Raw genomic sequence first — 19,785 nt, forward strand, 5'->3', positions numbered from 1 at the left:
CCCAGGCACTTAGTCCCTAGCGCAGTGGGCATTTCTCTGGTGTCTTTGGCCATTCTCTTCACCTCGTTCATCTGTTCTCGTAGTGGCACTGAAACGTGTGCCATGTGGACGCAACTGTCACCTCCCGATAGCTTCAGCTTCCCGCATACGCCTTTCTCCCTCGGCAGGAGGAAGTCTAACACAGCTCAGATTTGAGCAGCCGTCTTGCTGGTTTCTTGCAGTCGATGCTTTAAGAGGCCTAGGCTATCATGTGCAGAGTTTGTTAGTGCCTCTAGCTGCAGGCTTGGGTCTAGGAGAGAGTGTTTCGGACTGGAGGGATCCCGATTCCAAAGATTGCGCGCGGTGGCGGTGCAGCTGGTGCAGGGGACAGGAGTGTTGGGGCGAGGACGATGCTCGGGGCGGGCGAGCGTGCGAGATGAGACGGTGAGCGGCAGCATCCCCGGGAGCTGCGCCGTGCCATGCTGATGGCACCGGGACTGCGCCCGTGCAGGCCCCAACGGGACTCCTAACGCCCCAGCGGCATCACTGGGACTGCCCGAAGGAAGGGGCTTATCCCCTACGACTGCCGGTGCTGGGGGCTGCTCTGACGGGACCTCAGCCCGCACCTTCTGCAAGACCCACCCGCAAAGCTGAGGCGGCTCCCCAGAGTCGCCGTTGGCTGCACTGGGCCCACGTTGCAGCAATAAAGAGGGATGAAGCTTCGGGGCACTTTCTGGCCAATGCCATGTCTTGTCATTATTCTTACTGGTTCCCCCTCTCCCAACCCCACCTCCTTCCTGGTGTTGCAGCTGCCCACGGCGGAGCCCGAGAAGGGGAGGAGGGTCCCTGCCTGGCCTGCAGCTCCCTCCCTCGCCATTCTTGGTGTCGTTTGGGGACCTTTTGGTGCGGCAGTGAGGCAAAGGTGTGCTTCGGGGCTGCGCACAGTGGGCCCCGAGGAAGGGCGCGATTGTCTTGCGGGCCTTTGAGGGCCTTTGCAGCGAGCCCTGTCCCTGCTGGAGGGGACGCCGGTCGTGCTCAAGACGAAGGCCTTGCAGGCCCTGTTGGGGGGGGGTGTGCCCTCCCCGGCCCCCGAGCTCTGCCCTTGTCGCAGAGGCTCTGGGTGTCCGCCAGGAGCCGAGGGGGAGCCCTCGCCCTCCCCCTCTTCTTTATCTAGTGAGGCTCAGGGAAGCTGTAGCCCTCCATGTGGTACGGAACCCTTGTCCCAGGGGCTCTGTGCTGCTTTCCGTGTGGGGCCGTGTCTGTGAGTCCTGCAGGGCCCCGACTGTCGTGGCTCCCCCACCAAAGGGCCGCCCCCCCTGGGGAAGGGGACAGGGGAGTCCCCCACCACCATTGCCTGCTCTGCTGGCGGTGACTCGTCCCTGGGGGAGGCTCGGTGCCCTTTGGGGCTTGCTGGCTGTGATGTGGGGCTCAGCGGGGCTTTTGCACCCCTTGGGTGCCATTTCCCCATGGCCCCTGTGCTCCCTCCCCCTCCCACGCAGGCACAGAGCCGTTCTGGAGAAACAACTTTTAATGGAAAAAAACACAAGGCAACAGGCAAAATCAAAGCTACCCTACCCCACCCACCCTCCAACAGCCTCCCCGCCCTCCGCCCCTAAACACCACCCCCACTCCCCCGCCCTCCACCTCAGCCCCACGCTGCATCTAATCCCCGCCATGCCACCCCCTCTAATCCCGCCCTGCCACCCGCGTGCTGCCTGCCAGAGCCCTGCGCTTGCTGGCGGCCTTTGGCAAGGGGCTCTTCCCCCGCTTCTTGCCCCGTGCCCCTGCCATGGCAGGCTGGGGCCCTGGCAGCTCCCTCCCCGCATCCCCCCACGGCTCCTGCAGCTCCAGCCCGATGCTCTGGACAAACTCTTCCAGGCTCAGGGTGGCGTCGGCGGTCTCGGGGACGCTGTAGTCAGGGCTGAGCAGCTCCTCGGGCAGAGCGAGTGAGGCGAGGTCGCAGGGGGGGATGCCTGCGCTGGTGGCACCAGGGTCCCCAGGCGTGGGGCCGCTGCTGGGACCCTCCGGGCTGATCCCCGACTCGTCCACGGAGCAGCCAAAGAACCTGAGGGCCTCGTGGAGAGGCACCTCATCGGGCAGCGCAAGGTCAGCGGCCGGGTCTCCCAGCGGCTGGTTGTGGGGAGCAGCAGAGGGGCTGGTGTGGACGTGGGTGCCCAGGGGGATGTTGGTGCCCGGGTGTGCCCCCGCGGGGGTGCCGCTGACAGCGATGTTGGTGTGTGCTGGCTGCCCCTCGGCGTGCTCATAGGCGGGGATGGCCGTCGGCGAGATCGGGGAGGCTGTGGCCACCGCTCCAGCCTCTGCGCAGGTGCCACCGGGGTCCCCAGGCATGGGGCCGCTGCTGGGCCCTCCCTGGCTGAGCCCCTCCGCATCCAGGGAGCAACCAAGGAGCCTTAGGGCCTCTTCAAGAAGCTCCTTGTCAGAGACGCCAAGGCCAGCAGCTGGGTCCCCAAGACCTTGGTTGTGGGTGGCAGTCGAGGGGCTGGTGGGGACGTTGGTGCCTGGTGGCATGTTGCATGCCGAGGGTGCAGCCGTGCCTTCAGCGTGCTGGAGGCCAGAGCTGGACGGCGGCTGCACCGGGGAGGCTGGGGCCACCGCTCTCCTCTGCTCTTGGTAGGGGGCGTGGTGTTGGGGTTGGCCGTGGGGGGTGCGTGGGGCTGCCCAGGCCAGGCAGGTCGCGCAGCCCCCGGGGCCCCAGAGGCCAGCACCCGGCAGAGAAGCGGCACCGTGGGCGAGCGTGGCGGTGGCCCGTGGAAGCAGGCTGGTGGTTGTGCGCTGCATGTGGAACGCCCGCGGGTCGAAGAAGCAGCCCCGTGGAGGCCTCTGCAGCCCTGTGGGGGTGAGTGGGAGCCGTGTTGGTCCACGGGGACCCTGCAGGGGCACCTGCTGAGCCAGCCCCCATTGCCTGTAGCCCCCGTCTCTGCACCAGGTACGTTAGGAGCTTGTGGCCGGGGCGCTCCCCGCCTCTGGGGTGATCTGCTGTGCCGGCAAGGTGGGCTTGGAAACTGGGGAGGAGGTTCAGTTTGAGAGGGTGAAATGGGAGGGATGTCCCCAAGCCTTTGGGGAATTCTCTGGAAATTGGATGCGGTGGGCTCCCGTCAGCCAGGGGAGGGCAGCGATGCTCACTCAGGCTTGCTGAAGGCCTGTGCCATATCTGCCGGGGGGCTGGGGATGGTGGTGGGGGGGCTGAAGGTGCCCGTGGGTCGGGGATGCTGAAGGTGTTGGGGTGGCCGAGCAGAGAGGGGTGCCGTACCTGCTGGTGGTGCCTGTGGGGCGTGGGTTGCCACCGCCGGTGGGGGTGCCCAGGCTGCGGGGATGGGCTGCTCCTGCGCGGGCAGTGGGCACAGGTTGGCTGAGCCTGAAAGAGAGACAGGAGCGATGGCCGGTGGTGAGCTCCGCTCTTGCCCCCAGGAGTGGTCCCCGGGCTGCAGGGCTGGGCTCGTTGCCTACCTGGTGGGGAGAAGGTTTCGGGGAGTACAAAAATGTGGAGGAGCCGGGGTGCCGGGGCGGCACGGGAGCCGCGCGGTGGGAGCCCCAGTGGTGGCCGCGCCATGGTTCGTTGTGGTTGTTGGCCTCTAAGGAGACTCTGGGGTCTCCCGGGACAGAACGTGTCGGCTGTCCGTGTTCCGCCATGCCCCTAGAGCCTCCCCAGCTCCTCCTGGGGAGGGAAAGGGTTAAGGGGGGCTGGGGTGCCCCCGATGTGTTGCGGGTTCATCAGCTGTCAGCGGCGGTGGGTACAAGTGGCTGTTTCTGGAAGCCTTTGGTCCCTTTGCGGAGCTGGGCTCTCCTTGGGATTCGCGGTCCCCGGTGGAACGAGTCCCACGCCTGGAGTGCTGGGATGGCGGGTAGGGGCTCTTCAGGAGGGGTGGGCAGGGCAGGCGAGGTGGCGGTGCCGACGTGGATGGTGGAAAGGGAGGGGTTTGATGGTGCAGCCCTTGCAGTCAGCGGTGCTGTGGTCGGGAGGCTGCGGGGGAGGACCAGGCGGGTGGCAGCCAAGGCAGCTGTTGGAGTGGCTGTGTGCTGCCGATGGCCCAGCCGGCATGCCGGCAGCGGGGAGTTAGCCTATAGGTGATTAGGAGGAATCTGTGGCCTGGGAGCCAGGCTTCCACTTGCCAGGCATCAGCCGGGAATGCCATCCTGCTGTGAGGAGCAGGCCTGGAAAAATCCTGGACTTTGCTGGGGAGAAGTCGTTTTCATACAGCCTCAGGGATCCCCCCGGGAAAGAGGCCCTCCTCGACTTGCTGGTTGTGAATGGAGGAGGGCTGCTGGGAGAAGGGATGGTCTTGGCCGCAGTGATGGTGAAGCGGTTGAGTTGCAAACGGTCCGTGTAATGAGAAAGAAGGAGAGCAGAGTTGCTCCCCTGGCTTTTGAGAGAGCAAACGTCAAGCTCACCTCGCAACCACAGTCATGATCCAACTGGTTTCTTTGGAGCGGTGGTACAGTCACCTCTTGCTCCCAAGAGTTTAAAGGGGGCAAAGCGTCGGTGAGTTTAATACCCAGCGTGGATCATCATTCTTCAAGTGTCTTTCAGCTGTTATCGTTCGCAATCAGTCAACAGTCGACCTACCACGAACTATCAACCCTGCAGCAATCTTCAACATTCGAACGGTGACTAACAGTAGCAACGAGCAAACATACGAACATCATCCTGGGGTTGTGTTGGGACATCCATCTCCCATAGGGATAGGGTTTGAAGGGGGAATGTCAAGTGCCTGGGTGCAGACTGGGGGCGTGGCCATTTCACACATGGCATTTAGGGCAGCGTTAGCCTCAGGGACAGCTTTTAAGGGAGCGACTCCTTCACAGCGGACACGGATTTCCGTAGCGTGCTCTTAATACAGCTGATAATAATACAAACTACCACAATTACGATGATGACCGTTAGCAAAGACTGAGGGAGGCTACTTAGCCTCCCCAACAGGGAAATCCCAAACGCACTGAAAACTTTCCCCAGGCACTTAGTCCCTAGCGCAGTGGGCATTTCTCTGGTGTCTTTGGCCATTCTCTTCACCTCATTCATCTGTTCTCGTAGTGGCACTGAAACGTGTGCCATGTGGACGCAACTGTCACCTCCCGATAGCTTCAGCTTCCCGCATACGCCTTTCTCCCTCGGCAGGAGGAAGTCTAACACAGCTCAGATTTGAGCAGTCGTCTTGCTGGTTGCTTGCAGTCGATGCTTTAAGAGGCCTAGGCTATCATGTGCAGAGTTTGTTAGTGCCTCTAGCTGCAGGCTTGGGTCTAGGAGAGAGTGTTTCGGACTGGAGGGATCCCGATTCCAAAGATTGCGCGCGGTGGCGGTGCAGCTGGTGCAGGGGACAGGAGTGTTGGGGCGAGGACGATGCTCGGGGCGGGCGAGCGTGCGAGATGAGACGGTGAGCGGCAGCATCCCCGGGAGCTGCGCCGTGCCATGCTGATGGCACCGGGACTGCGCCCGTGCAGGCCCCAACGGGACTCCTAACGCCCCAGCGGCACCACTGGGACTGCCCGAAGGAAGGGGCTTATCCCCTACGACTGCCGGTGCCGGGGGCTGCTCTGACGGGACCTCAGCCCGCACCTTCTGCAAGACCCACCCGCAAAGCTGAGGCGGCTCCCCAAAGTCGCCGTTGGCTGCACTGGGCCCACGTTGCAGCAATAAAGAGGGATGAAGCTTCGGGGCACTTTCTGGCCAATGCCATGTCTTGTCATTATTCTTACTGGTTCCCCCTCTCCCAACCCCGCCTCCTTCCTGGTGTTGCAGCTGCCCACGGCGGAGCCCGAGAAGGGGAGGAGGGTCCCTGCCTGGCCTGCAGCTCCCTCCCTCGCCATTCTTGGTGTCGTTTGGGGACCTTTTGGTGCGGCAGTGAGGCAAAGGTGTGCTTCGGGGCTGCGCACAGTGGGCCCCGAGGAAGGGCGCGATTGTCTTGCGGGCCTTTGAGGGCCTTTGCAGCGAGCCCTGTCCCTGCTGGAGGGGACGCCGGTCGTGCTCAAGACGAAGGCCTTGCAGGCCCTGTTGGGGGGGGGTGTGCCCTCCCCGGCCCCCGAGCTCTGCCCTTGTCGCAGAGGCTCTGGGTGTCCGCCAGGAGCCGAGGGGGAGCCCTCGCCCTCCCCCTCTTCTTTATCTAGTGAGGCTCAGGGAAGCTGTAGCCCTCCATGTGGTACGGAACCCTTGTCCCAGGGGCTCTGTGCTGCTTTCCGTGTGGGGCCGTGTCTGTGAGTCCTGCAGGGCCCCGACTGTCGTGGCTCCCCCACCAAAGGGCCGCCCCCCCTGGGGAAGGGGACAGGGGAGTCCCCCACCACCATTGCCTGCTCTGCTGGCGGTGACTCGTCCCTGGGGGAGGCTCGGTGCCCTTTGGGGCTTGCTGGCTGTGATCTGGGGCTCAGCGGGGCTTTTGCACCCCTTGGGTGCCATTTCCCCATGGCCCCTGTGCTCCCTCCCCCTCCCACGCAGGCACAGAGCCGTTCTGGAGAAACAACTTTTAATGGAAAAAAACACAAGGCAACAGGCAAAATCAAAGCTACCCTACCCCACCCACCCTCCAACAGCCTCCCCGCCCTCCGCCCCTAAACACCACCCCCACTCCCCCGCCCTCCACCTCAGCCCCACGCTGCATCTAATCCCCGCCATGCCACCCCCTCTAATCCCGCCCTGCCACCCGCGTGCTGCCTGCCAGAGCCCTGCGCTTGCTGGCGGCCTTTGGCAAGGGGCTCTTCCCCCGCTTCTTGCCCCGTGCCCCTGCCATGGCAGGCTGGGGCCCTGGCAGCTCCCTCCCCGCATCCCCCCACGGCTCCTGCAGCTCCAGCCCGATGCTCTGGACAAACTCTTCCAGGCTCAGGGTGGCGTCGGCGGTCTCGGGGACGCTGTAGTCAGGGCTGAGCAGCTCCTCGGGCAGAGCGAGTGAGGCGAGGTCGCAGGGGGGGATGCCTGCGCTGGTGGCACCAGGGTCCCCAGGCGTGGGGCCGCTGCTGGGACCCTCCGGGCTGATCCCCGACTCGTCCACGGAGCAGCCAAAGAACCTGAGGGCCTCGTGGAGAGGCACCTCATCGGGCAGCGCAAGGTCAGCGGCCGGGTCTCCCAGCGGCTGGTTGTGGGGAGCAGCAGAGGGGCTGGTGTGGACGTGGGTGCCCAGGGGGATGTTGGTGCCCGGGTGTGCCCCCGCGGGGGTGCCGCTGACAGCGATGTTGGTGTGTGCTGGCTGCCCCTCGGCGTGCTCATAGGCGGGGATGGCCGTCGGCGAGATCGGGGAGGCTGTGGCCACCGCTCCAGCCTCTGCGCAGGTGCCACCGGGGTCCCCAGGCATGGGGCCGCTGCTGGGCCCTCCCTGGCTGAGCCCCTCCGCATCCAGGGAGCAACCAAGGAGCCTTAGGGCCTCTTCAAGAAGCTCCTTGTCAGAGACTCCAAGGCCAGCAGCTGGGTCCCCAAGACCTTGGTTGTGGGTGGCAGTCGAGGGGCTGGTGGGGACGTTGGTGCCTGGTGGCATGTTGCATGCCGAGGGTGCAGCCGTGCCTTCAGCGTGCTGGAGGCCAGAGCTGGACGGCGGCTGCACTGGGGAGGCTGGGGCCACCGCTCTCCTCTGCTCTTGGTAGGGGGCGTGGTGTTGGGGTTGGCCGTGGGGGGTGCATGGGGCTGCCCAGGCCAGGCAGGTCGCGCAGCCCCCGGGGCCCCAGAGGCCAGCACCCGGCAGAGAAGCGGCACCGTGGGCGAGCGTGGCGGTGGCCCGTGGAAGCAGGCTGGTGGTTGTGCGCTGCATGTGGAACGCCCGCGGGTCGAAGAAGCAGCCCCGTGGAGGCCTCTGCAGCCCTGTGGGGGTGAGTGGGAGCCGTGTTGGTCCACGGGGACCCTGCAGGGGCACCTGCTGAGCCAGCCCCCATTGCCTGTAGCCCCCGTCTCTGCACCAGGTACGTTAGGAGCTTGTGGCCGGGGCGCTCCCCGCCTCTGGGGTGATCTGCTGTGCCGGCAAGGTGGGCTTGGAAACTGGGGAGGAGGTTCAGTTTGAGAGGGTGAAATGGGAGGGATGTCCCCAAGCCTTTGGGGAATTCTCTGGAAATTGGATGCGGTGGGCTCCCGTCAGCCAGGGGAGGGCAGCGATGCTCACTCAGGCTTGCTGAAGGCCTGTGCCATATCTGCCGGGGGGCTGGGGATGGTGGTGGGGGGGCTGAAGGTGCCCGTGGGTCGGGGATGCTGAAGGTGTTGGGGTGGCCGAGCAGAGAGGGGTGCCGTACCTGCTGGTGGTGCCTGTGGGGCGTGGGTTGCCACCGCCGGTGGGGGTGCCCAGGCTGCGGGGAAGGGCTGCTCCTGCGCGGGCAGTGGGCACAGGTTGGCTGAGCCTGAAAGAGAGACAGGAGCGATGGCCGGTGGTGAGCTCCGCTCTTGCCCCCAGCAGTGGTCCCCGGGCTGCAGGGCTGGGCTCGTTGCCTACCTGGTGGGGAGAAGGTTTCGGGGAGTACAAAAGTGTGGAGGAGCCGGGGTGCCAGGGCGGCACGGGAGCCGCGCGGTGGGAGCCCCAGTGGTGGCCGCGCCATGGTTCGTTGTGGTTGTTGGCCTCTAAGGAGACTCTGGGGTCTCCCGGGACAGAACGTGTCGGCTGTCCGTGTTCCGCCATGCCCCTAGAGCCTCCCCAGCTCCTCCTGGGGAGGGAAAGGGTTAAGGGGGGCTGGGGTGCCCCCGATGTGTTGCAGGTTCATCAGATGTCAGCGGCGGTGGGTACAAGTGGCTGTTTCTGGAAGCCTTTGGTCCCTTTGCGGAGCTGGGCTCTCCTTGGGATTCGCGGTCCCCGGTGGAACGAGTCCCACGCCTGGAGTGCTGGGATGGCGGGTAGGGGCTCTTCAGGAGGGGTGGGCAGGGCAGGCGAGGTGGCGGTGCCGACGTGGATGGTGGAAAGGGAGGGGTTTGATGGTGCAGCCCTTGCAGTCAGCGGTGCTGTGGTCGGGAGGCTGCGGGGGAGGACCAGGCGGGTGGCAGCCAAGGCAGCTGTTGGAGTGGCTGTGTGCTGCCGATGGCCCAGCCGGCATGCCGGCAGCGGGGAGTTAGCCTATAGGTGATTAGGAGGAATCTGTGGCCTGGGAGCCAGGCTTCCACTTGCCAGGCATCAGCCGGGAATGCCATCCTGCTGTGAGGAGCAGGCCTGGAAAAATCCTGGACTTTGCTGGGGAGAAGTCGTTTTCACACAGCCTCAGGGATCCCCCCGGGAAAGAGGCCCTCCTCGACTTGCTGGTTGTGAATGGAGGAGGGCTGCTGGGAGAAGGGATGGTCTTGGCCACAGTGATGGTGAAGCGGTTGAGTTGCAAACGGTCCGTGTAATGAGAAAGAAGGAGAGCAGAGTTGCTCCCCTGGCTTTTGAGAGAGCAAACGTCAAGCTCACCTCGCAACCACAGTCATGATCCAACTGGTTTCTTTGGAGCGGTGGTACAGTCACCTCTTGCTCCCAAGAGTTTAAAGGGGGCAAAGCGTCGGTGAGTTTAATACCCAGCGTGGATCATCATTCTTCAAGTGTCTTTCAGCTGTTATCGTTCGCAATCAGTCAACAGTCGACCTACCACGAACTATCAACCCTGCAGCAATCTTCAACATTCGAACGGTGACTAACAGTAGCAACGAGCAAACATACGAACATCATCCTGGGGTTGTGTTGGGACATCCATCTCCCATAGGGATAGGGTTTGAAGGGGGAATGTCAAGTGCGTGGGTGCAGACTGGGGGCGTGGCCATTTCACACATGGCATTTAGGGCAGCGTTAGCCTCAGGGACAGCTTTTAAGGGAGCGACTCCTTCACAGCGGACACGGATTTCCGTAGCGTGCTCTTAATACAGCTGATAATAATACAAACTACCACAATTACGATGATGACCGTTAGCAAAGACTGAGGGAGGCTACTTAGCCTCCCCAACAGGGAAATCCCAAACACACTGAAAACTTTCCCCAGGCACTTAGTCCCTAGCGCAGTGGGCATTTCTCTGGTGTCTTTGGCCATTCTCTTCACCTCGTTCATCTGTTCTCGTAGTGGCACTGAAACGTGTGCCATGTGGACGCAACTGTCACCTCCCGATAGCTTCAGCTTCCCGCATACGCCTTTCTCCCTCGGCAGGAGGAAGTCTAACACAGCTCAGATTTGAGCAGTCGTCTTGCTGGTTTCTTGCAGTCGATGCTTTAAGAGGCCTAGGCTATCATGTGCAGAGTTTGTTAGTGCCTCTAGCTGCAGGCTTGGGTCTAGGAGAGAGTGTTTCGGACTGGAGGGATCCCGATTCCAAAGATTGCGCGCGGTGGCGGTGCAGCTGGTGCAGGGGACAGGAGTGTTGGGGCGAGGACGATGCTCGGGGCGGGCGAGCGTGCGAGATGAGACGGTGAGCGGCAGCATCCCCGGGAGCTGCGCCGTGCCATGCTGATGGCACCGGGACTGCGCCCGTGCAGGCCCCAACGGGACTCCTAACGCCCCAGCGGCATCACTGGGACTGCCCGAAGGAAGGGGCTTATCCCCTACGACTGCCGGTGCCGGGGGCTGCTCTGACGGGACCTCAGCCCGCACCTTCTGCAAGACCCACCCGCAAAGCTGAGGCGGCTCCCCAGAGTCGCCGTTGGCTGCACTGGGCCCACGTTGCAGCAATAAAGAGGGACGAAGCTTCGGGGCACTTTCTGGCCAATGCCATGTCTTGTCATTATTCTTACTGGTTCCCCCTCTCCCAACCCCGCCTCCTTCCTGGTGTTGCAGCTGCCCACGGCGGAGCCCGAGAAGGGGAGGAGGGTCCCTGCCTGGCCTGCAGCTCCCTCCCTCGCCATTCTTGGTGTCGTTTGGGGACCTTTTGGTGCGGCAGTGAGGCAAAGGTGTGCTTCGGGGCTGCGCACAGTGGGCCCCGAGGAAGGGCGCGATTGTCTTGCGGGCCTTTGAGGGCCTTTGCAGCGAGCCCTGTCCCTGCTGGAGGGGACGCCGGTCGTGCTCAAGACGAAGGCCTTGCAGGCCCTGTTGGGGGGGGGTGTGCCCTCCCCGGCCCCCGAGCTCTGCCCTTGTCGCAGAGGCTCTGGGTGTCCGCAAGGAGCCGAGGGGGAGCCCTCGCCCTCCCCCTCTTCTTTATCTAGTGAGGCTCAGGGAAGCTGTAGCCCTCCATGTGGTACGGAACCCTTGTCCCAGGGGCTCTGTGCTGCTTTCCGTGTGGGGCCGTGTCTGTGAGTCCTGCAGGGCCCCGACTGTCGTGGCTCCCCCACCAAAGGGCCGCCCCCCCTGGGGAAGGGGACAGGGGAGTCCCCCACCACCATTGCCTGCTCTGCTGGCGGTGACTCGTCCCTGGGGGAGGCTCGGTGCCCTTTGGGGCTTGCTGGCTGTGATGTGGGGCTCAGCGGGGCTTTTGCACCCCTTGGGTGCCATTTCCCCATGGCCCCTGTGCTCCCTCCCCCTCCCACGCAGGCACAGAGCCGTTCTGGAGAAACAACTTTTAATGGAAAAAAACACAAGGCAACAGGTAAAATCAAAGCTACCCTACCCCACCCACCCTCCAACAGCCTCCCCGCCCTCCGCCCCTAAACACCACCCCCACTCCCCCGCCCTCCACCTCAGCCCCACGCTGCATCTAATCCCCGCCATGCCACCCCCTCTAATCCCGCCCTGCCACCCGCGTGCTGCCTGCCAGAGCCCTGCGCTTGCTGGCGGCCTTTGGCAAGGGGCTCTTCCCCCGCTTCTTGCCCCGTGCCCCTGCCATGGCAGGCTGGGGCCCTGGCAGCTCCCTCCCCGCATCCCCCCACGGCTCCTGCAGCTCCAGCCCGATGCTCTGGACAAACTCTTCCAGGCTCAGGGTGGCGTTGGCGGTCTCGGGGACGCTGTAGTCAGGGCTGAGCAGCTCCTCGGGCAGAGCGAGTGAGGCGAGGTCGCAGGGGGGGATGCCTGCGCTGGTGGCACCAGGGTCCCCAGGCGTGGGGCCGCTGCTGGGCCCTCCCTGGCTGATCCTCGACTCGTCCATGGAGCAGCCAAAGAACCTGAGGGCCTCGTGGAGAGGCACCTCATCGGGCAGCGCAAGGTCAGCGGCCGGGTCTCCCAGCGGCTGGTTGTGGGGAGCAGCAGAGGGGCTGGTGTGGACGTGGGTGCCCAGGGGGATGTTGGTGCCCGGGTGTGCCCCCGCGGGGGTGCCGCTGACAGCGATGTTGGTGTGTGCTGGCTGCCCCTCGGCGTGCTCATAGGCGGGGATGGCCGTCGGCGAGATCGGGGAGGCTGTGGCCACCGCTCCAGCCTCTGTGCAGGTGCCACCGGGGTCCCCAGGCATGGGGCCGCTGCTGGGCCCTCCCTGGCTGAGCCCCTCCGCATCCAGGGAGCAACCAAGGAGCCTTAGGGCCTCTTCAAGAAGCTCCTTGTCAGAGACTCCAAGGCCAGCAGCTGGGTCCCCAAGACCTTGGTTGTGGGTGGCAGTCGAGGGGCTGGTGGGGACGTTGGTGCCTGGTGGCATGTTGCATGCCGAGGGTGCAGCCGTGCCTTCAGCGTGCTGGAGGCCAGAGCTGGACGGCGGCTGCACCGGGGAGGCTGGGGCCACCGCTCTCCTCTGCTCTTGGTAGGGGGCGTGGTGTTGGGGTTGGCCGTGGGGGGTGCGTGGGGCTGCCCAGGCCAGGCAGGTCGCGCAGCCCCCGGGGCCCCAGAGGCCAGCACCCGGCAGAGAAGCGGCACCGTGGGCGAGCGTGGCGGTGGCCCGTGGAAGCAGGCTGGTGGTTGTGCGCTGCATGTGGAACGCCCGCGGGTCGAAGAAGCAGCCCCGTGGAGGCCTCTGCAGCCCTGTGGGGGTGAGTGGGAGCCGTGTTGGTCCACGGGGACCCTGCAGGGGCACCTGCTGAGCCAGCCCCCATTGCCTGTAGCCCCCGTCTCTGCACCAGGTACGTTAGGAGCTTGTGGCCGGGGCGCTCCCCGCCTCTGGGGTGATCTGCTGTGCCGGCAAGGTGGGCTTGGAAACTGGGGAGGAGGTTCAGTTTGAGAGGGTGAAATGGGAGGGATGTCCCCAAGCCTTTGGGGAATTCTCTGGAAATTGGATGCGGTGGGCTCCCGTCAGCCAGGGGAGGGCAGCGATGCTCACTCAGGCTTGCTGAAGGCCTGTGCCATATCTGCCGGGGGGCTGGGGATGGTGGTGGGGGGGCTGAAGGTGCCCGTGGGTCGGGGATGCTGAAGGTGTTGGGGTGGCCGAGCAGAGAGGGGTGCCGTACCTGCTGGTGGTGCCTGTGGGGCGTGGGTTGCCACCGCCGGTGGGGGTGCCCAGGCTGCGGGGAAGGGCTGCTCCTGCGCGGGCAGTGGGCACAGGTTGGCTGAGCCTGAAAGAGAGACAGGAGCGATGGCCGGTGGTGAGCTCCGCTCTTGCCCCCAGCAGTGGTCCCCGGGCTGCAGGGCTGGGCTCGTTGCCTACCTGGTGGGGAGAAGGTTTCGGGGAGTACAAAAGTGTGGAGGAGCCGGGGTGCCGGGGCGGCACGGGAGCCGCGCGGTGGGAGCCCCAGTGGTGGCCGCGCCATGGTTCGTTGTGGTTGTTGGCCTCTGAGGAGACTCTGGGGTCTCCCGGGACAGAACGTGTCGGCTGTCCGTGTTCCGCCATGCCCCTAGAGCCTCCCCAGCTCCTCCTGGGGAGGGAAAGGGTTAAGGGGGGCTGGGGTGCCCCCGATGTGTTGCAGGTTCATCAGCTGTCAGCGGCGGTGGGTACAAGTGGCTGTTTCTGGAAGCCTTTGGTCCCTTTGCGGAGCTGGGCTCTCCTTGGGATTCGCGGTCCCCGGTGGAACGAGTCCCACGCCTGGAGTGCTGGGATGGCGGGTAGGGGCTCTTCAGGAGGGGTGGGCAGGGCAGGCGAGGTGGCGGTGCCGACGTGGATGGTGGAAAGGGAGGGGTTTGATGGTGCAGCCCTTGCAGTCAGCGGTGCTGTGGTCGGGAGGCTGCGGGGGAGGACCAGGCGGGTGGCAGCCAAGGCAGCTGTTGGAGTGGCTGTGTGCTGCCGATGGCCCAGCCGGCATGCCGGCAGTGGGGAGTTAGCCTATAGGTGATTAGGAGGAATCTGTGGCCTGGGAGCCAGGCTTCCACTTGCCAGGCATCAGCCGGGAATGCCATCCTGCTGTGAGGAGCAGGCCTGGAAAAATCCTGGACTTTGCTGGGGAGAAGTCGTTTTCACACAGCCTCAGGGATCCCCCCGGGAAAGAGGCCCTCCTCGACTTGCTGGTTGTGAATGGAGGAGGGCTGCTGGGAGAAGGGATGGTCTTGGCCGCAGTGATGGTGAAGCGGTTGAGTTGCAAACGGTCCGTGTAATGAGAAAGAAGGAGAGCAGAGTTGCTCCCCTGGCTTTTGAGAGAGCAAACGTCAAGCTCACCTCGCAACCACAGTCATGATCCAGCTGGTTTCTTTGGAGCGGTGGTACAGTCACCTCTTGCTCCCAAGAGTTTAAAGGGGGCAAAGCGTCGGTGAGTTTAATACCCAGCGTGGATCATCATTCTTCAAGTGTCTTTCAGCTGTTATCGTTCGCAATCAGTCAACAGTCGACCTACCACGAACTATCAACCCTGCAGCAATCTTCAACATTCGAACGGTGACTAACAGTAGCAACGAGCAAACATACGAACATCATCCTGGGGTTGTGTTGGGACATCCATCTCCCATAGGGATAGGGTTTGAAGGGGGAATGTCAAGTGCGTGGGTGCAGACTGGGGGCGTGGCCATTTCACACATGGCATTTAGGGCAGCGTTAGCCTCAGGGACAGCTTTTAAGGGAGCGACTCCTTCACAGCGGACACGGATTTCCGTAGCGTGCTCTTAATACAGCTGATAATAATACAAACTACCACAATTACGATGATGACCGTTAGCAAAGACTGAGGGAGGCTACTTAGCCTCCCCAACAGGGAAATCCCAAACGCACTGAAAACTTTCCCCAGGCACTTAGTCCCTAGCGCAGTGGGCATTTCTCTGGTGTCTTTGGCCATTCTCTTCACCTCATTCATCTGTTCTCGTAGTGGCACTGAAACGTGTGCCATGTGGACGCAACTGTCACCTCCCGATAGCTTCAGCTTCCCGCATACGCCTTTCTCCCTCGGCAGGAGGAAGTCTAACACAGCTCAGATTTGAGCAGTCGTCTTGCTGGTTTCTTGCAGTCGATGCTTTAAGAGGCCTAGGCTATCATGTGCAGAGTTTGTTAGTGCCTCTAGCTGCAGGCTTGGGTCTAGGAGAGAGTGTTTCGGACTGGAGGGATCCCGATTCCAAAGATTGCGCGCGGTGGCGGTGCAGCTGGTGCAGGGGACAGGAGTGTTGGGGCGAGGACGATGCTCGGGGCGGGCGAGCGTGCGAGATGAGACGGTGAGCGGCAGCATCCCCGGGAGCTGCGCCGTGCCATGCTGATGGCACCGGGACTGCGCCCGTGCAGGCCCCAACGGGACTCCTAACGCCCCAGCGGCATCACTGGGACTGCCCGAAGGAAGGGGCTTATCCCCTACGACGGCCGGTGCCGGGGGCTGCTCTGACGGGACCTCAGCCCGCACCTTCTGCAAGACCCACCCGCAAAGCTGAGGCGGCTCCCCAAAGTCGCCGTTGGCTGCACTGGGCCCACGTTGCAGCAATAAAGAGGGACGAAGCTTCGGGGCACTTTCTGGCCAATGCCATGTCTTGTCATTATTCTTACTGGTTCCCCCTCTCCCAACCCCGCCTCCTTCCTGGTGTTGCAGCTGCCCACGGCGGAGCCCGAGAAGGGGAGGAGGGTCCCTGCCTGGCCTGCAGCTCCCTCCCTCGCCATTCTTGGTGTCGTTTGGGGACCTTTTGGTGCGGCAGTGAGGCAAAGGTGTGCTTCGGGGCTGCGCACAGTGGGCCCCGAGGAAGGGCGCGATTGTCTTGCGGGCCTTTGAGGGCCTTTGCAGCGAGCCCTGTCCCTGCTGGAGGGGACGCCGGTCGTGCTCAAGACGAAGGCCTTGCAGGCCCTGTTGGGGGGGGGTGTGCCCTCCCCGGCCCCCGAGCTCTGCCCTTGTCGCAGAGGCTCTGGGTGTCCGCCAGGAGCCGAGGGGGAGCCCTCGCCCTCCCCCTCTTCTTTATCTAGTGAGGCTCAGGGAAGCTGTAGCCCTCCATGTGGTACGGAACCCTTGTCCCAGGGGCTCTGTGCTGCTTTCCGTGTGGGGCCGTGTCTGTGAGTCCTGCAGGGCCCCGACTGTCGTGGCTCCCCCACCAAAGGGCCGCCCCCCCTGGGGAAGGGGACAGGGGAGTCCCCCACCACCATTGCCTGCTCTGCTGGCGGTGACTCGTCCCTGGGGGAGGCTCGGTGCCCTTTGGGGCTTGCTGGCTGTGATGTGGGGCTCAGCGGGGCTTTTGCACCCCTTGGGTGCCATTTCCCCATGGCCCCTGTGCTCCCTCCCCCTCCCACGCAGGCACAGAGCCGTTCTGGAGAAACAACTTTTAATGGAAAAAAACACAAGGCAACAGGTAAAATCAAAGCTACCCTACCCCACCCACCCTCCAACAGCCTCCCCGCCCTCCGCCCCTAAACACCACCCCCACTCCCCCGCCCTCCACCTCAGCCCCACGCTGCATCTAATCCCCGCCATGCCACCCCCTCTAATCCCGCCCTGCCACCCGCGTGCTGCCTGCCAGAGCCCTGCGCTTGCTGGCGGCCTTTGGCAAGGGGCTCTTCCCCCGCTTCTTGCCCCGTGCCCCTGCCATGGCAGGCTGGGGCCCTGGCAGCTCCCTCCCCGCATCCCCCCACGGCTCCTGCAGCTCCAGCCCGATGCTCTGGACAAACTCTTCCAGGCTCAGGGTGGCGTCGGCGGTCTCGGGGACGCTGTAGTCAGGGCTGAGCAGCTCCTCGGGCAGAGCGAGTGAGGCGAGGTCGCAGGGGGGGATGCCTGCGCTGGTGGCACCAGGGTCCCCAGGCGTGGGGCCGCTGCTGGGACCCTCCGGGCTGATCCCCGACTCGTCCATGGAGCAGCCAAAGAACCTGAGGGCCTCGTGGAGAGGCACCTCATCAGGCAGCGCAAGGTCAGCGGCCGGGTCTCCCAGCGGCTGGTTGTGGGGAGCAGCAGAGGGGCTGGTGTGGACGTGGGTGCCCAGGGGGATGTTGGTGCCCGGGTGTGCCCCCGCGGGGGTGCTGCTGACAGCGATGTTGGTGTGTGCTGGCTGCCCCTCGGCGTGCTCATAGGCGGGGATGGCCGTCGGCGAGATCGGGGAGGCTGTGGCCACCGCTCCAGCCTCTGCGCAGGTGCCACCGGGGTCCCCAGGCATGGGGCCGCTGCTGGGCCCTCCCTGGCTGAGCCCCTCCGCATCCAGGGAGCAACCAAGGAGCCTTAGGGCCTCTTCAAGAAGCTCCTTGTCAGAGACTCCAAGGCCAGCAGCTGGGTCCCCAAGACCTTGGTTGTGGGTGGCAGCAGAGGGGCTGGTGGGGACGTTGGTGCCTGGTGGCATGTTGCATGCCGAGGGTGCAGCCGTGCCTTCAGCGTGCTGGAGGCCAGAGCTGGACGGCGGCTGCACCGGGGAGGCTGGGGCCACCGCTCTCCTCTGCTCTTGGTAGGGGGCGTGGTGTTGGGGTTGGCCGTGGGGGGTGCATGGGGCTGCCCAGGCCAGGCAGGTCGCGCAGCCCCCGGGGCCCCAGAGGCCAGCACCCGGCAGAGAAGCGGCACCGTGGGCGAGCGTGGCGGTGGCCCGTGGAAGCAGGCTGGTGGTTGTGCGCTGCATGTGGAACGCCCGCGGGTCGAAGAAGCAGCCCCGTGGAGGCCTCTGCAGCCCTGTGGGGGTGAGTGGGAGCCGTGTTGGTCCACGGGGACCCTGCAGGGGCACCTGCTGTGCCAGCCCCCATTGCCTGTAGCCCCCGTCTCTGCACCAGGTACGTTAGGAGCTTGTGGCCGGGGCGCTCCCCGCCTCTGGGGTGATCTGCTGTGCCGGCAAGGTGGGCTTGGAAACTGGGGAGGAGGTTCAGTTTGAGAGGGTGAAATGGGAGGGATGTCCCCAAGCCTTTGGGGAATTCTCTGGAAATTGGATGCGGTGGGCTCCCGTCAGCCAGGGGAGGGCAGCGATGCTCACTCAGGCTTGCTGAAGGCCTGTGCCATATCTGCCGGGGGGCTGGGGATGGTGGTGGGGGGGCTGAAGGTGCCCGTGGGTCGGGGATGCTGAAGGTGTTGGGGTGGCCGAGCAGAGAGGGGTGCCGTACCTGCTGGTGGTGCCTGTGGGGCGTGGGTTGCCACCGCCGGTGGGGGTGCCCAGGCTGCGGGGAAGGGCTGCTCCTGCGCGGGCAGTGGGCACAGGTTGGCTGAGCCTGAAAGAGAGACAGGAGCGATGGCCGGTGGTGAGCTCCGCTCTTGCCCCCAGGAGTGGTCCCCGGGCTGCAGGGCTGGGCTCGTTGCCTACCTGGTGGGGAGAAGGTTTCGGGGAGTACAAAAGTGTGGAGGAGCCGGGGTGCCGGGGCGGCACGGGAGCCGCGCGGTGGGAGCCCCAGTGGTGGCCGCGCCATGGTTCGTTGTGGTTGTTGGCCTCTAAGGAGACTCTGGGGTCTCCCGGGACAGAACGTGTCGGCTGTCCGTGTTCCGCCATGCCCCTAGAGCCTCCCCAGCTCCTCCTGGGGAGGGAAAGGGTTAAGGGGGGCTGGGGTGCCCCCGATGTGTTGCGGGTTCATCAGCTGTCAGCGGCGGTGGGTACAAGTGGCTGTTTCTGGAAGCCTTTGGTCCCTTTGCGGAGCTGGGCTCTCCTTGGGATTCGCGGTCCCCGGTGGAACGAGTCCCACGCCTGGAGTGCTGGGATGGCGGGTAGGGGCTCTTCAGGAGGGGTGGGCAGGGCAGGCGAGGTGGCGGTGCCGACGTGGATGGTGGAAAGGGAGGGGTTTGATGGTGCAGCCCTTGCAGTCAGCGGTGCTGTGGTCGGGAGGCTGCGGGGGAGGACCAGGCGGGTGGCAGCCAAGGCAGCTGTTGGAGTGGCTGTGTGCTGCCGATGGCCCAGCCGGCATGCCGGCAGTGGGGAGTTAGCCTATAGGTGATTAGGAGGAATCTGTGGCCTGGGAGCCAGCCTTCCACTTGCCAGGCATCAGCCGGGAATGCCATCCTGCTGTGAGGAGCAGGCCTGGAAAAATCCTGGACTTTGCTGGGGAGAAGTCGTTTTCACACATCCTCAGGGATCCCCCCGGGAAAGAGGCCCTCCTCGACTTGCTGGTTGTGAATGGAGGAGGGCTGCTGGGAGAAGGGATGGTCTTGGCCACAGTGATGGTGAAGCGGTTGAGTTGCAAACGGTCCGTGTAATGAGAAAGAAGGAGAGCAGAGTTGCTCCCCTGGCTTTTGAGAGAGCAAACGTCAAGCTCACCTCGCAACCACAGTCATGATCCAACTGGTTTCTTTGGAGCGGTGGTACAGTCACCTCTTGCTCCCAAGAGTTTAAAGGGGGCAAAGCGTCGGTGAGTTTAATACCCAGCGTGGATCATCATTCTTCAAGTGTCTTTCAGCTGTTATCGTTCGCAATCAGTCAACAGTCGACCTACCACGAACTATCAACCCTGCAGCAATCTTCAACATTCGAACGGTGACTAACAGTAGCAACGAGCAAACATACGAACATCATCCTGGGGTTGTGTTGGGACATCCATCTCCCATAGGGATAGGGTTTGAAGGGGGAATGTCAAGTGCGTGGGTGCAGACTGGGGGCGTGGCCATTTCACACATGGCATTTAGGGCAGCGTTAGCCTCAGGGACAGCTTTTAAGGGAGCGACTCCTTCACAGCGGACACGGATTTCCGTAGCGTGCTCTTAATACAGCTGATAATAATACAAACTACCACAATTACGATGATGACCGTTAGCAAAGACTGAGGGAGGCTACTTAGCCTCCCCAACAGGGAAATCCCAAACGCACTGAAAACTTTCC

The 19,785-nt window shown here is 64.0% G+C and overlaps 4 protein-coding genes across 4 annotated transcripts; all 4 read right to left on the reverse strand.

Annotated features, from left to right (window-relative positions):
• Positions 1-1,665: 1,665 nt before the first annotated feature.
• On the reverse strand, positions 1,666-3,550 carry LOC135316492 (proline-rich protein 22-like). Its single transcript, XM_064469951.1, has 3 exons — positions 3,448-3,550; positions 3,251-3,355; positions 1,666-2,828 (listed from the first exon to the last, which is right to left on the reverse strand). The coding sequence occupies exons 1-3, from the start codon at positions 3,548-3,550 to the stop codon at positions 1,666-1,668; spliced, it is 1,371 nt and encodes a 456-aa protein (XP_064326021.1).
• Positions 3,551-6,611: 3,061 nt separating this feature from the next.
• LOC135316493 (proline-rich protein 22-like) lies at positions 6,612-8,496 on the reverse strand. Its single transcript, XM_064469952.1, has 3 exons — positions 8,394-8,496; positions 8,197-8,301; positions 6,612-7,774 (listed from the first exon to the last, which is right to left on the reverse strand). The coding sequence occupies exons 1-3, from the start codon at positions 8,494-8,496 to the stop codon at positions 6,612-6,614; spliced, it is 1,371 nt and encodes a 456-aa protein (XP_064326022.1).
• Positions 8,497-11,557: 3,061 nt separating this feature from the next.
• Positions 11,558-13,442, reverse strand: LOC135316494 (proline-rich protein 22-like). Its single transcript, XM_064469953.1, has 3 exons — positions 13,340-13,442; positions 13,143-13,247; positions 11,558-12,720 (listed from the first exon to the last, which is right to left on the reverse strand). The coding sequence occupies exons 1-3, from the start codon at positions 13,440-13,442 to the stop codon at positions 11,558-11,560; spliced, it is 1,371 nt and encodes a 456-aa protein (XP_064326023.1).
• A 3,061-nt stretch (positions 13,443-16,503) lies between these two features.
• Positions 16,504-18,388, reverse strand: LOC135316495 (proline-rich protein 22-like). Its single transcript, XM_064469954.1, has 3 exons — positions 18,286-18,388; positions 18,089-18,193; positions 16,504-17,666 (listed from the first exon to the last, which is right to left on the reverse strand). The coding sequence occupies exons 1-3, from the start codon at positions 18,386-18,388 to the stop codon at positions 16,504-16,506; spliced, it is 1,371 nt and encodes a 456-aa protein (XP_064326024.1).
• Positions 18,389-19,785: the final 1,397 nt, after the last annotated feature.

This window comes from Phalacrocorax carbo, chromosome 19, assembly GCF_963921805.1.
Source record: "Phalacrocorax carbo chromosome 19, bPhaCar2.1, whole genome shotgun sequence".
NCBI lineage: Eukaryota > Metazoa > Chordata > Aves > Suliformes > Phalacrocoracidae > Phalacrocorax > Phalacrocorax carbo.

What these genes read in the sequence shown, in the direction of transcription:
- LOC135316495 (XM_064469954.1), bottom strand. Translation starts at nt 18,388, where the DNA reads ATGGCGCGGCCACCACTGGGGCTCCCACCGCGCGGCTCCCGTGCCGCC. An exon ending in CGAAACCTTCTCCCCACCAG is followed by an intron (nt 18,194 to 18,285) that starts GTAGGCAACGAG and finishes TCTCTCTTTCAG; the next exon opens with GCTCAGCCAACCTGTGCCCA. An exon ending in CCCACAGGCACCACCAGCAG is followed by an intron (nt 17,667 to 18,088) that starts GTACGGCACCCC and finishes TCACCCCCACAG; the next exon opens with GGCTGCAGAGGCCTCCACGG.
- LOC135316492 (XM_064469951.1), bottom strand. Translation starts at nt 3,550, where the DNA reads ATGGCGCGGCCACCACTGGGGCTCCCACCGCGCGGCTCCCGTGCCGCC. An exon ending in CGAAACCTTCTCCCCACCAG is followed by an intron (nt 3,356 to 3,447) that starts GTAGGCAACGAG and finishes TCTCTCTTTCAG; the next exon opens with GCTCAGCCAACCTGTGCCCA. An exon ending in CCCACAGGCACCACCAGCAG is followed by an intron (nt 2,829 to 3,250) that starts GTACGGCACCCC and finishes TCACCCCCACAG; the next exon opens with GGCTGCAGAGGCCTCCACGG.
- LOC135316493 (XM_064469952.1), bottom strand. Translation starts at nt 8,496, where the DNA reads ATGGCGCGGCCACCACTGGGGCTCCCACCGCGCGGCTCCCGTGCCGCC. An exon ending in CGAAACCTTCTCCCCACCAG is followed by an intron (nt 8,302 to 8,393) that starts GTAGGCAACGAG and finishes TCTCTCTTTCAG; the next exon opens with GCTCAGCCAACCTGTGCCCA. An exon ending in CCCACAGGCACCACCAGCAG is followed by an intron (nt 7,775 to 8,196) that starts GTACGGCACCCC and finishes TCACCCCCACAG; the next exon opens with GGCTGCAGAGGCCTCCACGG.
- LOC135316494 (XM_064469953.1), bottom strand. Translation starts at nt 13,442, where the DNA reads ATGGCGCGGCCACCACTGGGGCTCCCACCGCGCGGCTCCCGTGCCGCC. An exon ending in CGAAACCTTCTCCCCACCAG is followed by an intron (nt 13,248 to 13,339) that starts GTAGGCAACGAG and finishes TCTCTCTTTCAG; the next exon opens with GCTCAGCCAACCTGTGCCCA. An exon ending in CCCACAGGCACCACCAGCAG is followed by an intron (nt 12,721 to 13,142) that starts GTACGGCACCCC and finishes TCACCCCCACAG; the next exon opens with GGCTGCAGAGGCCTCCACGG.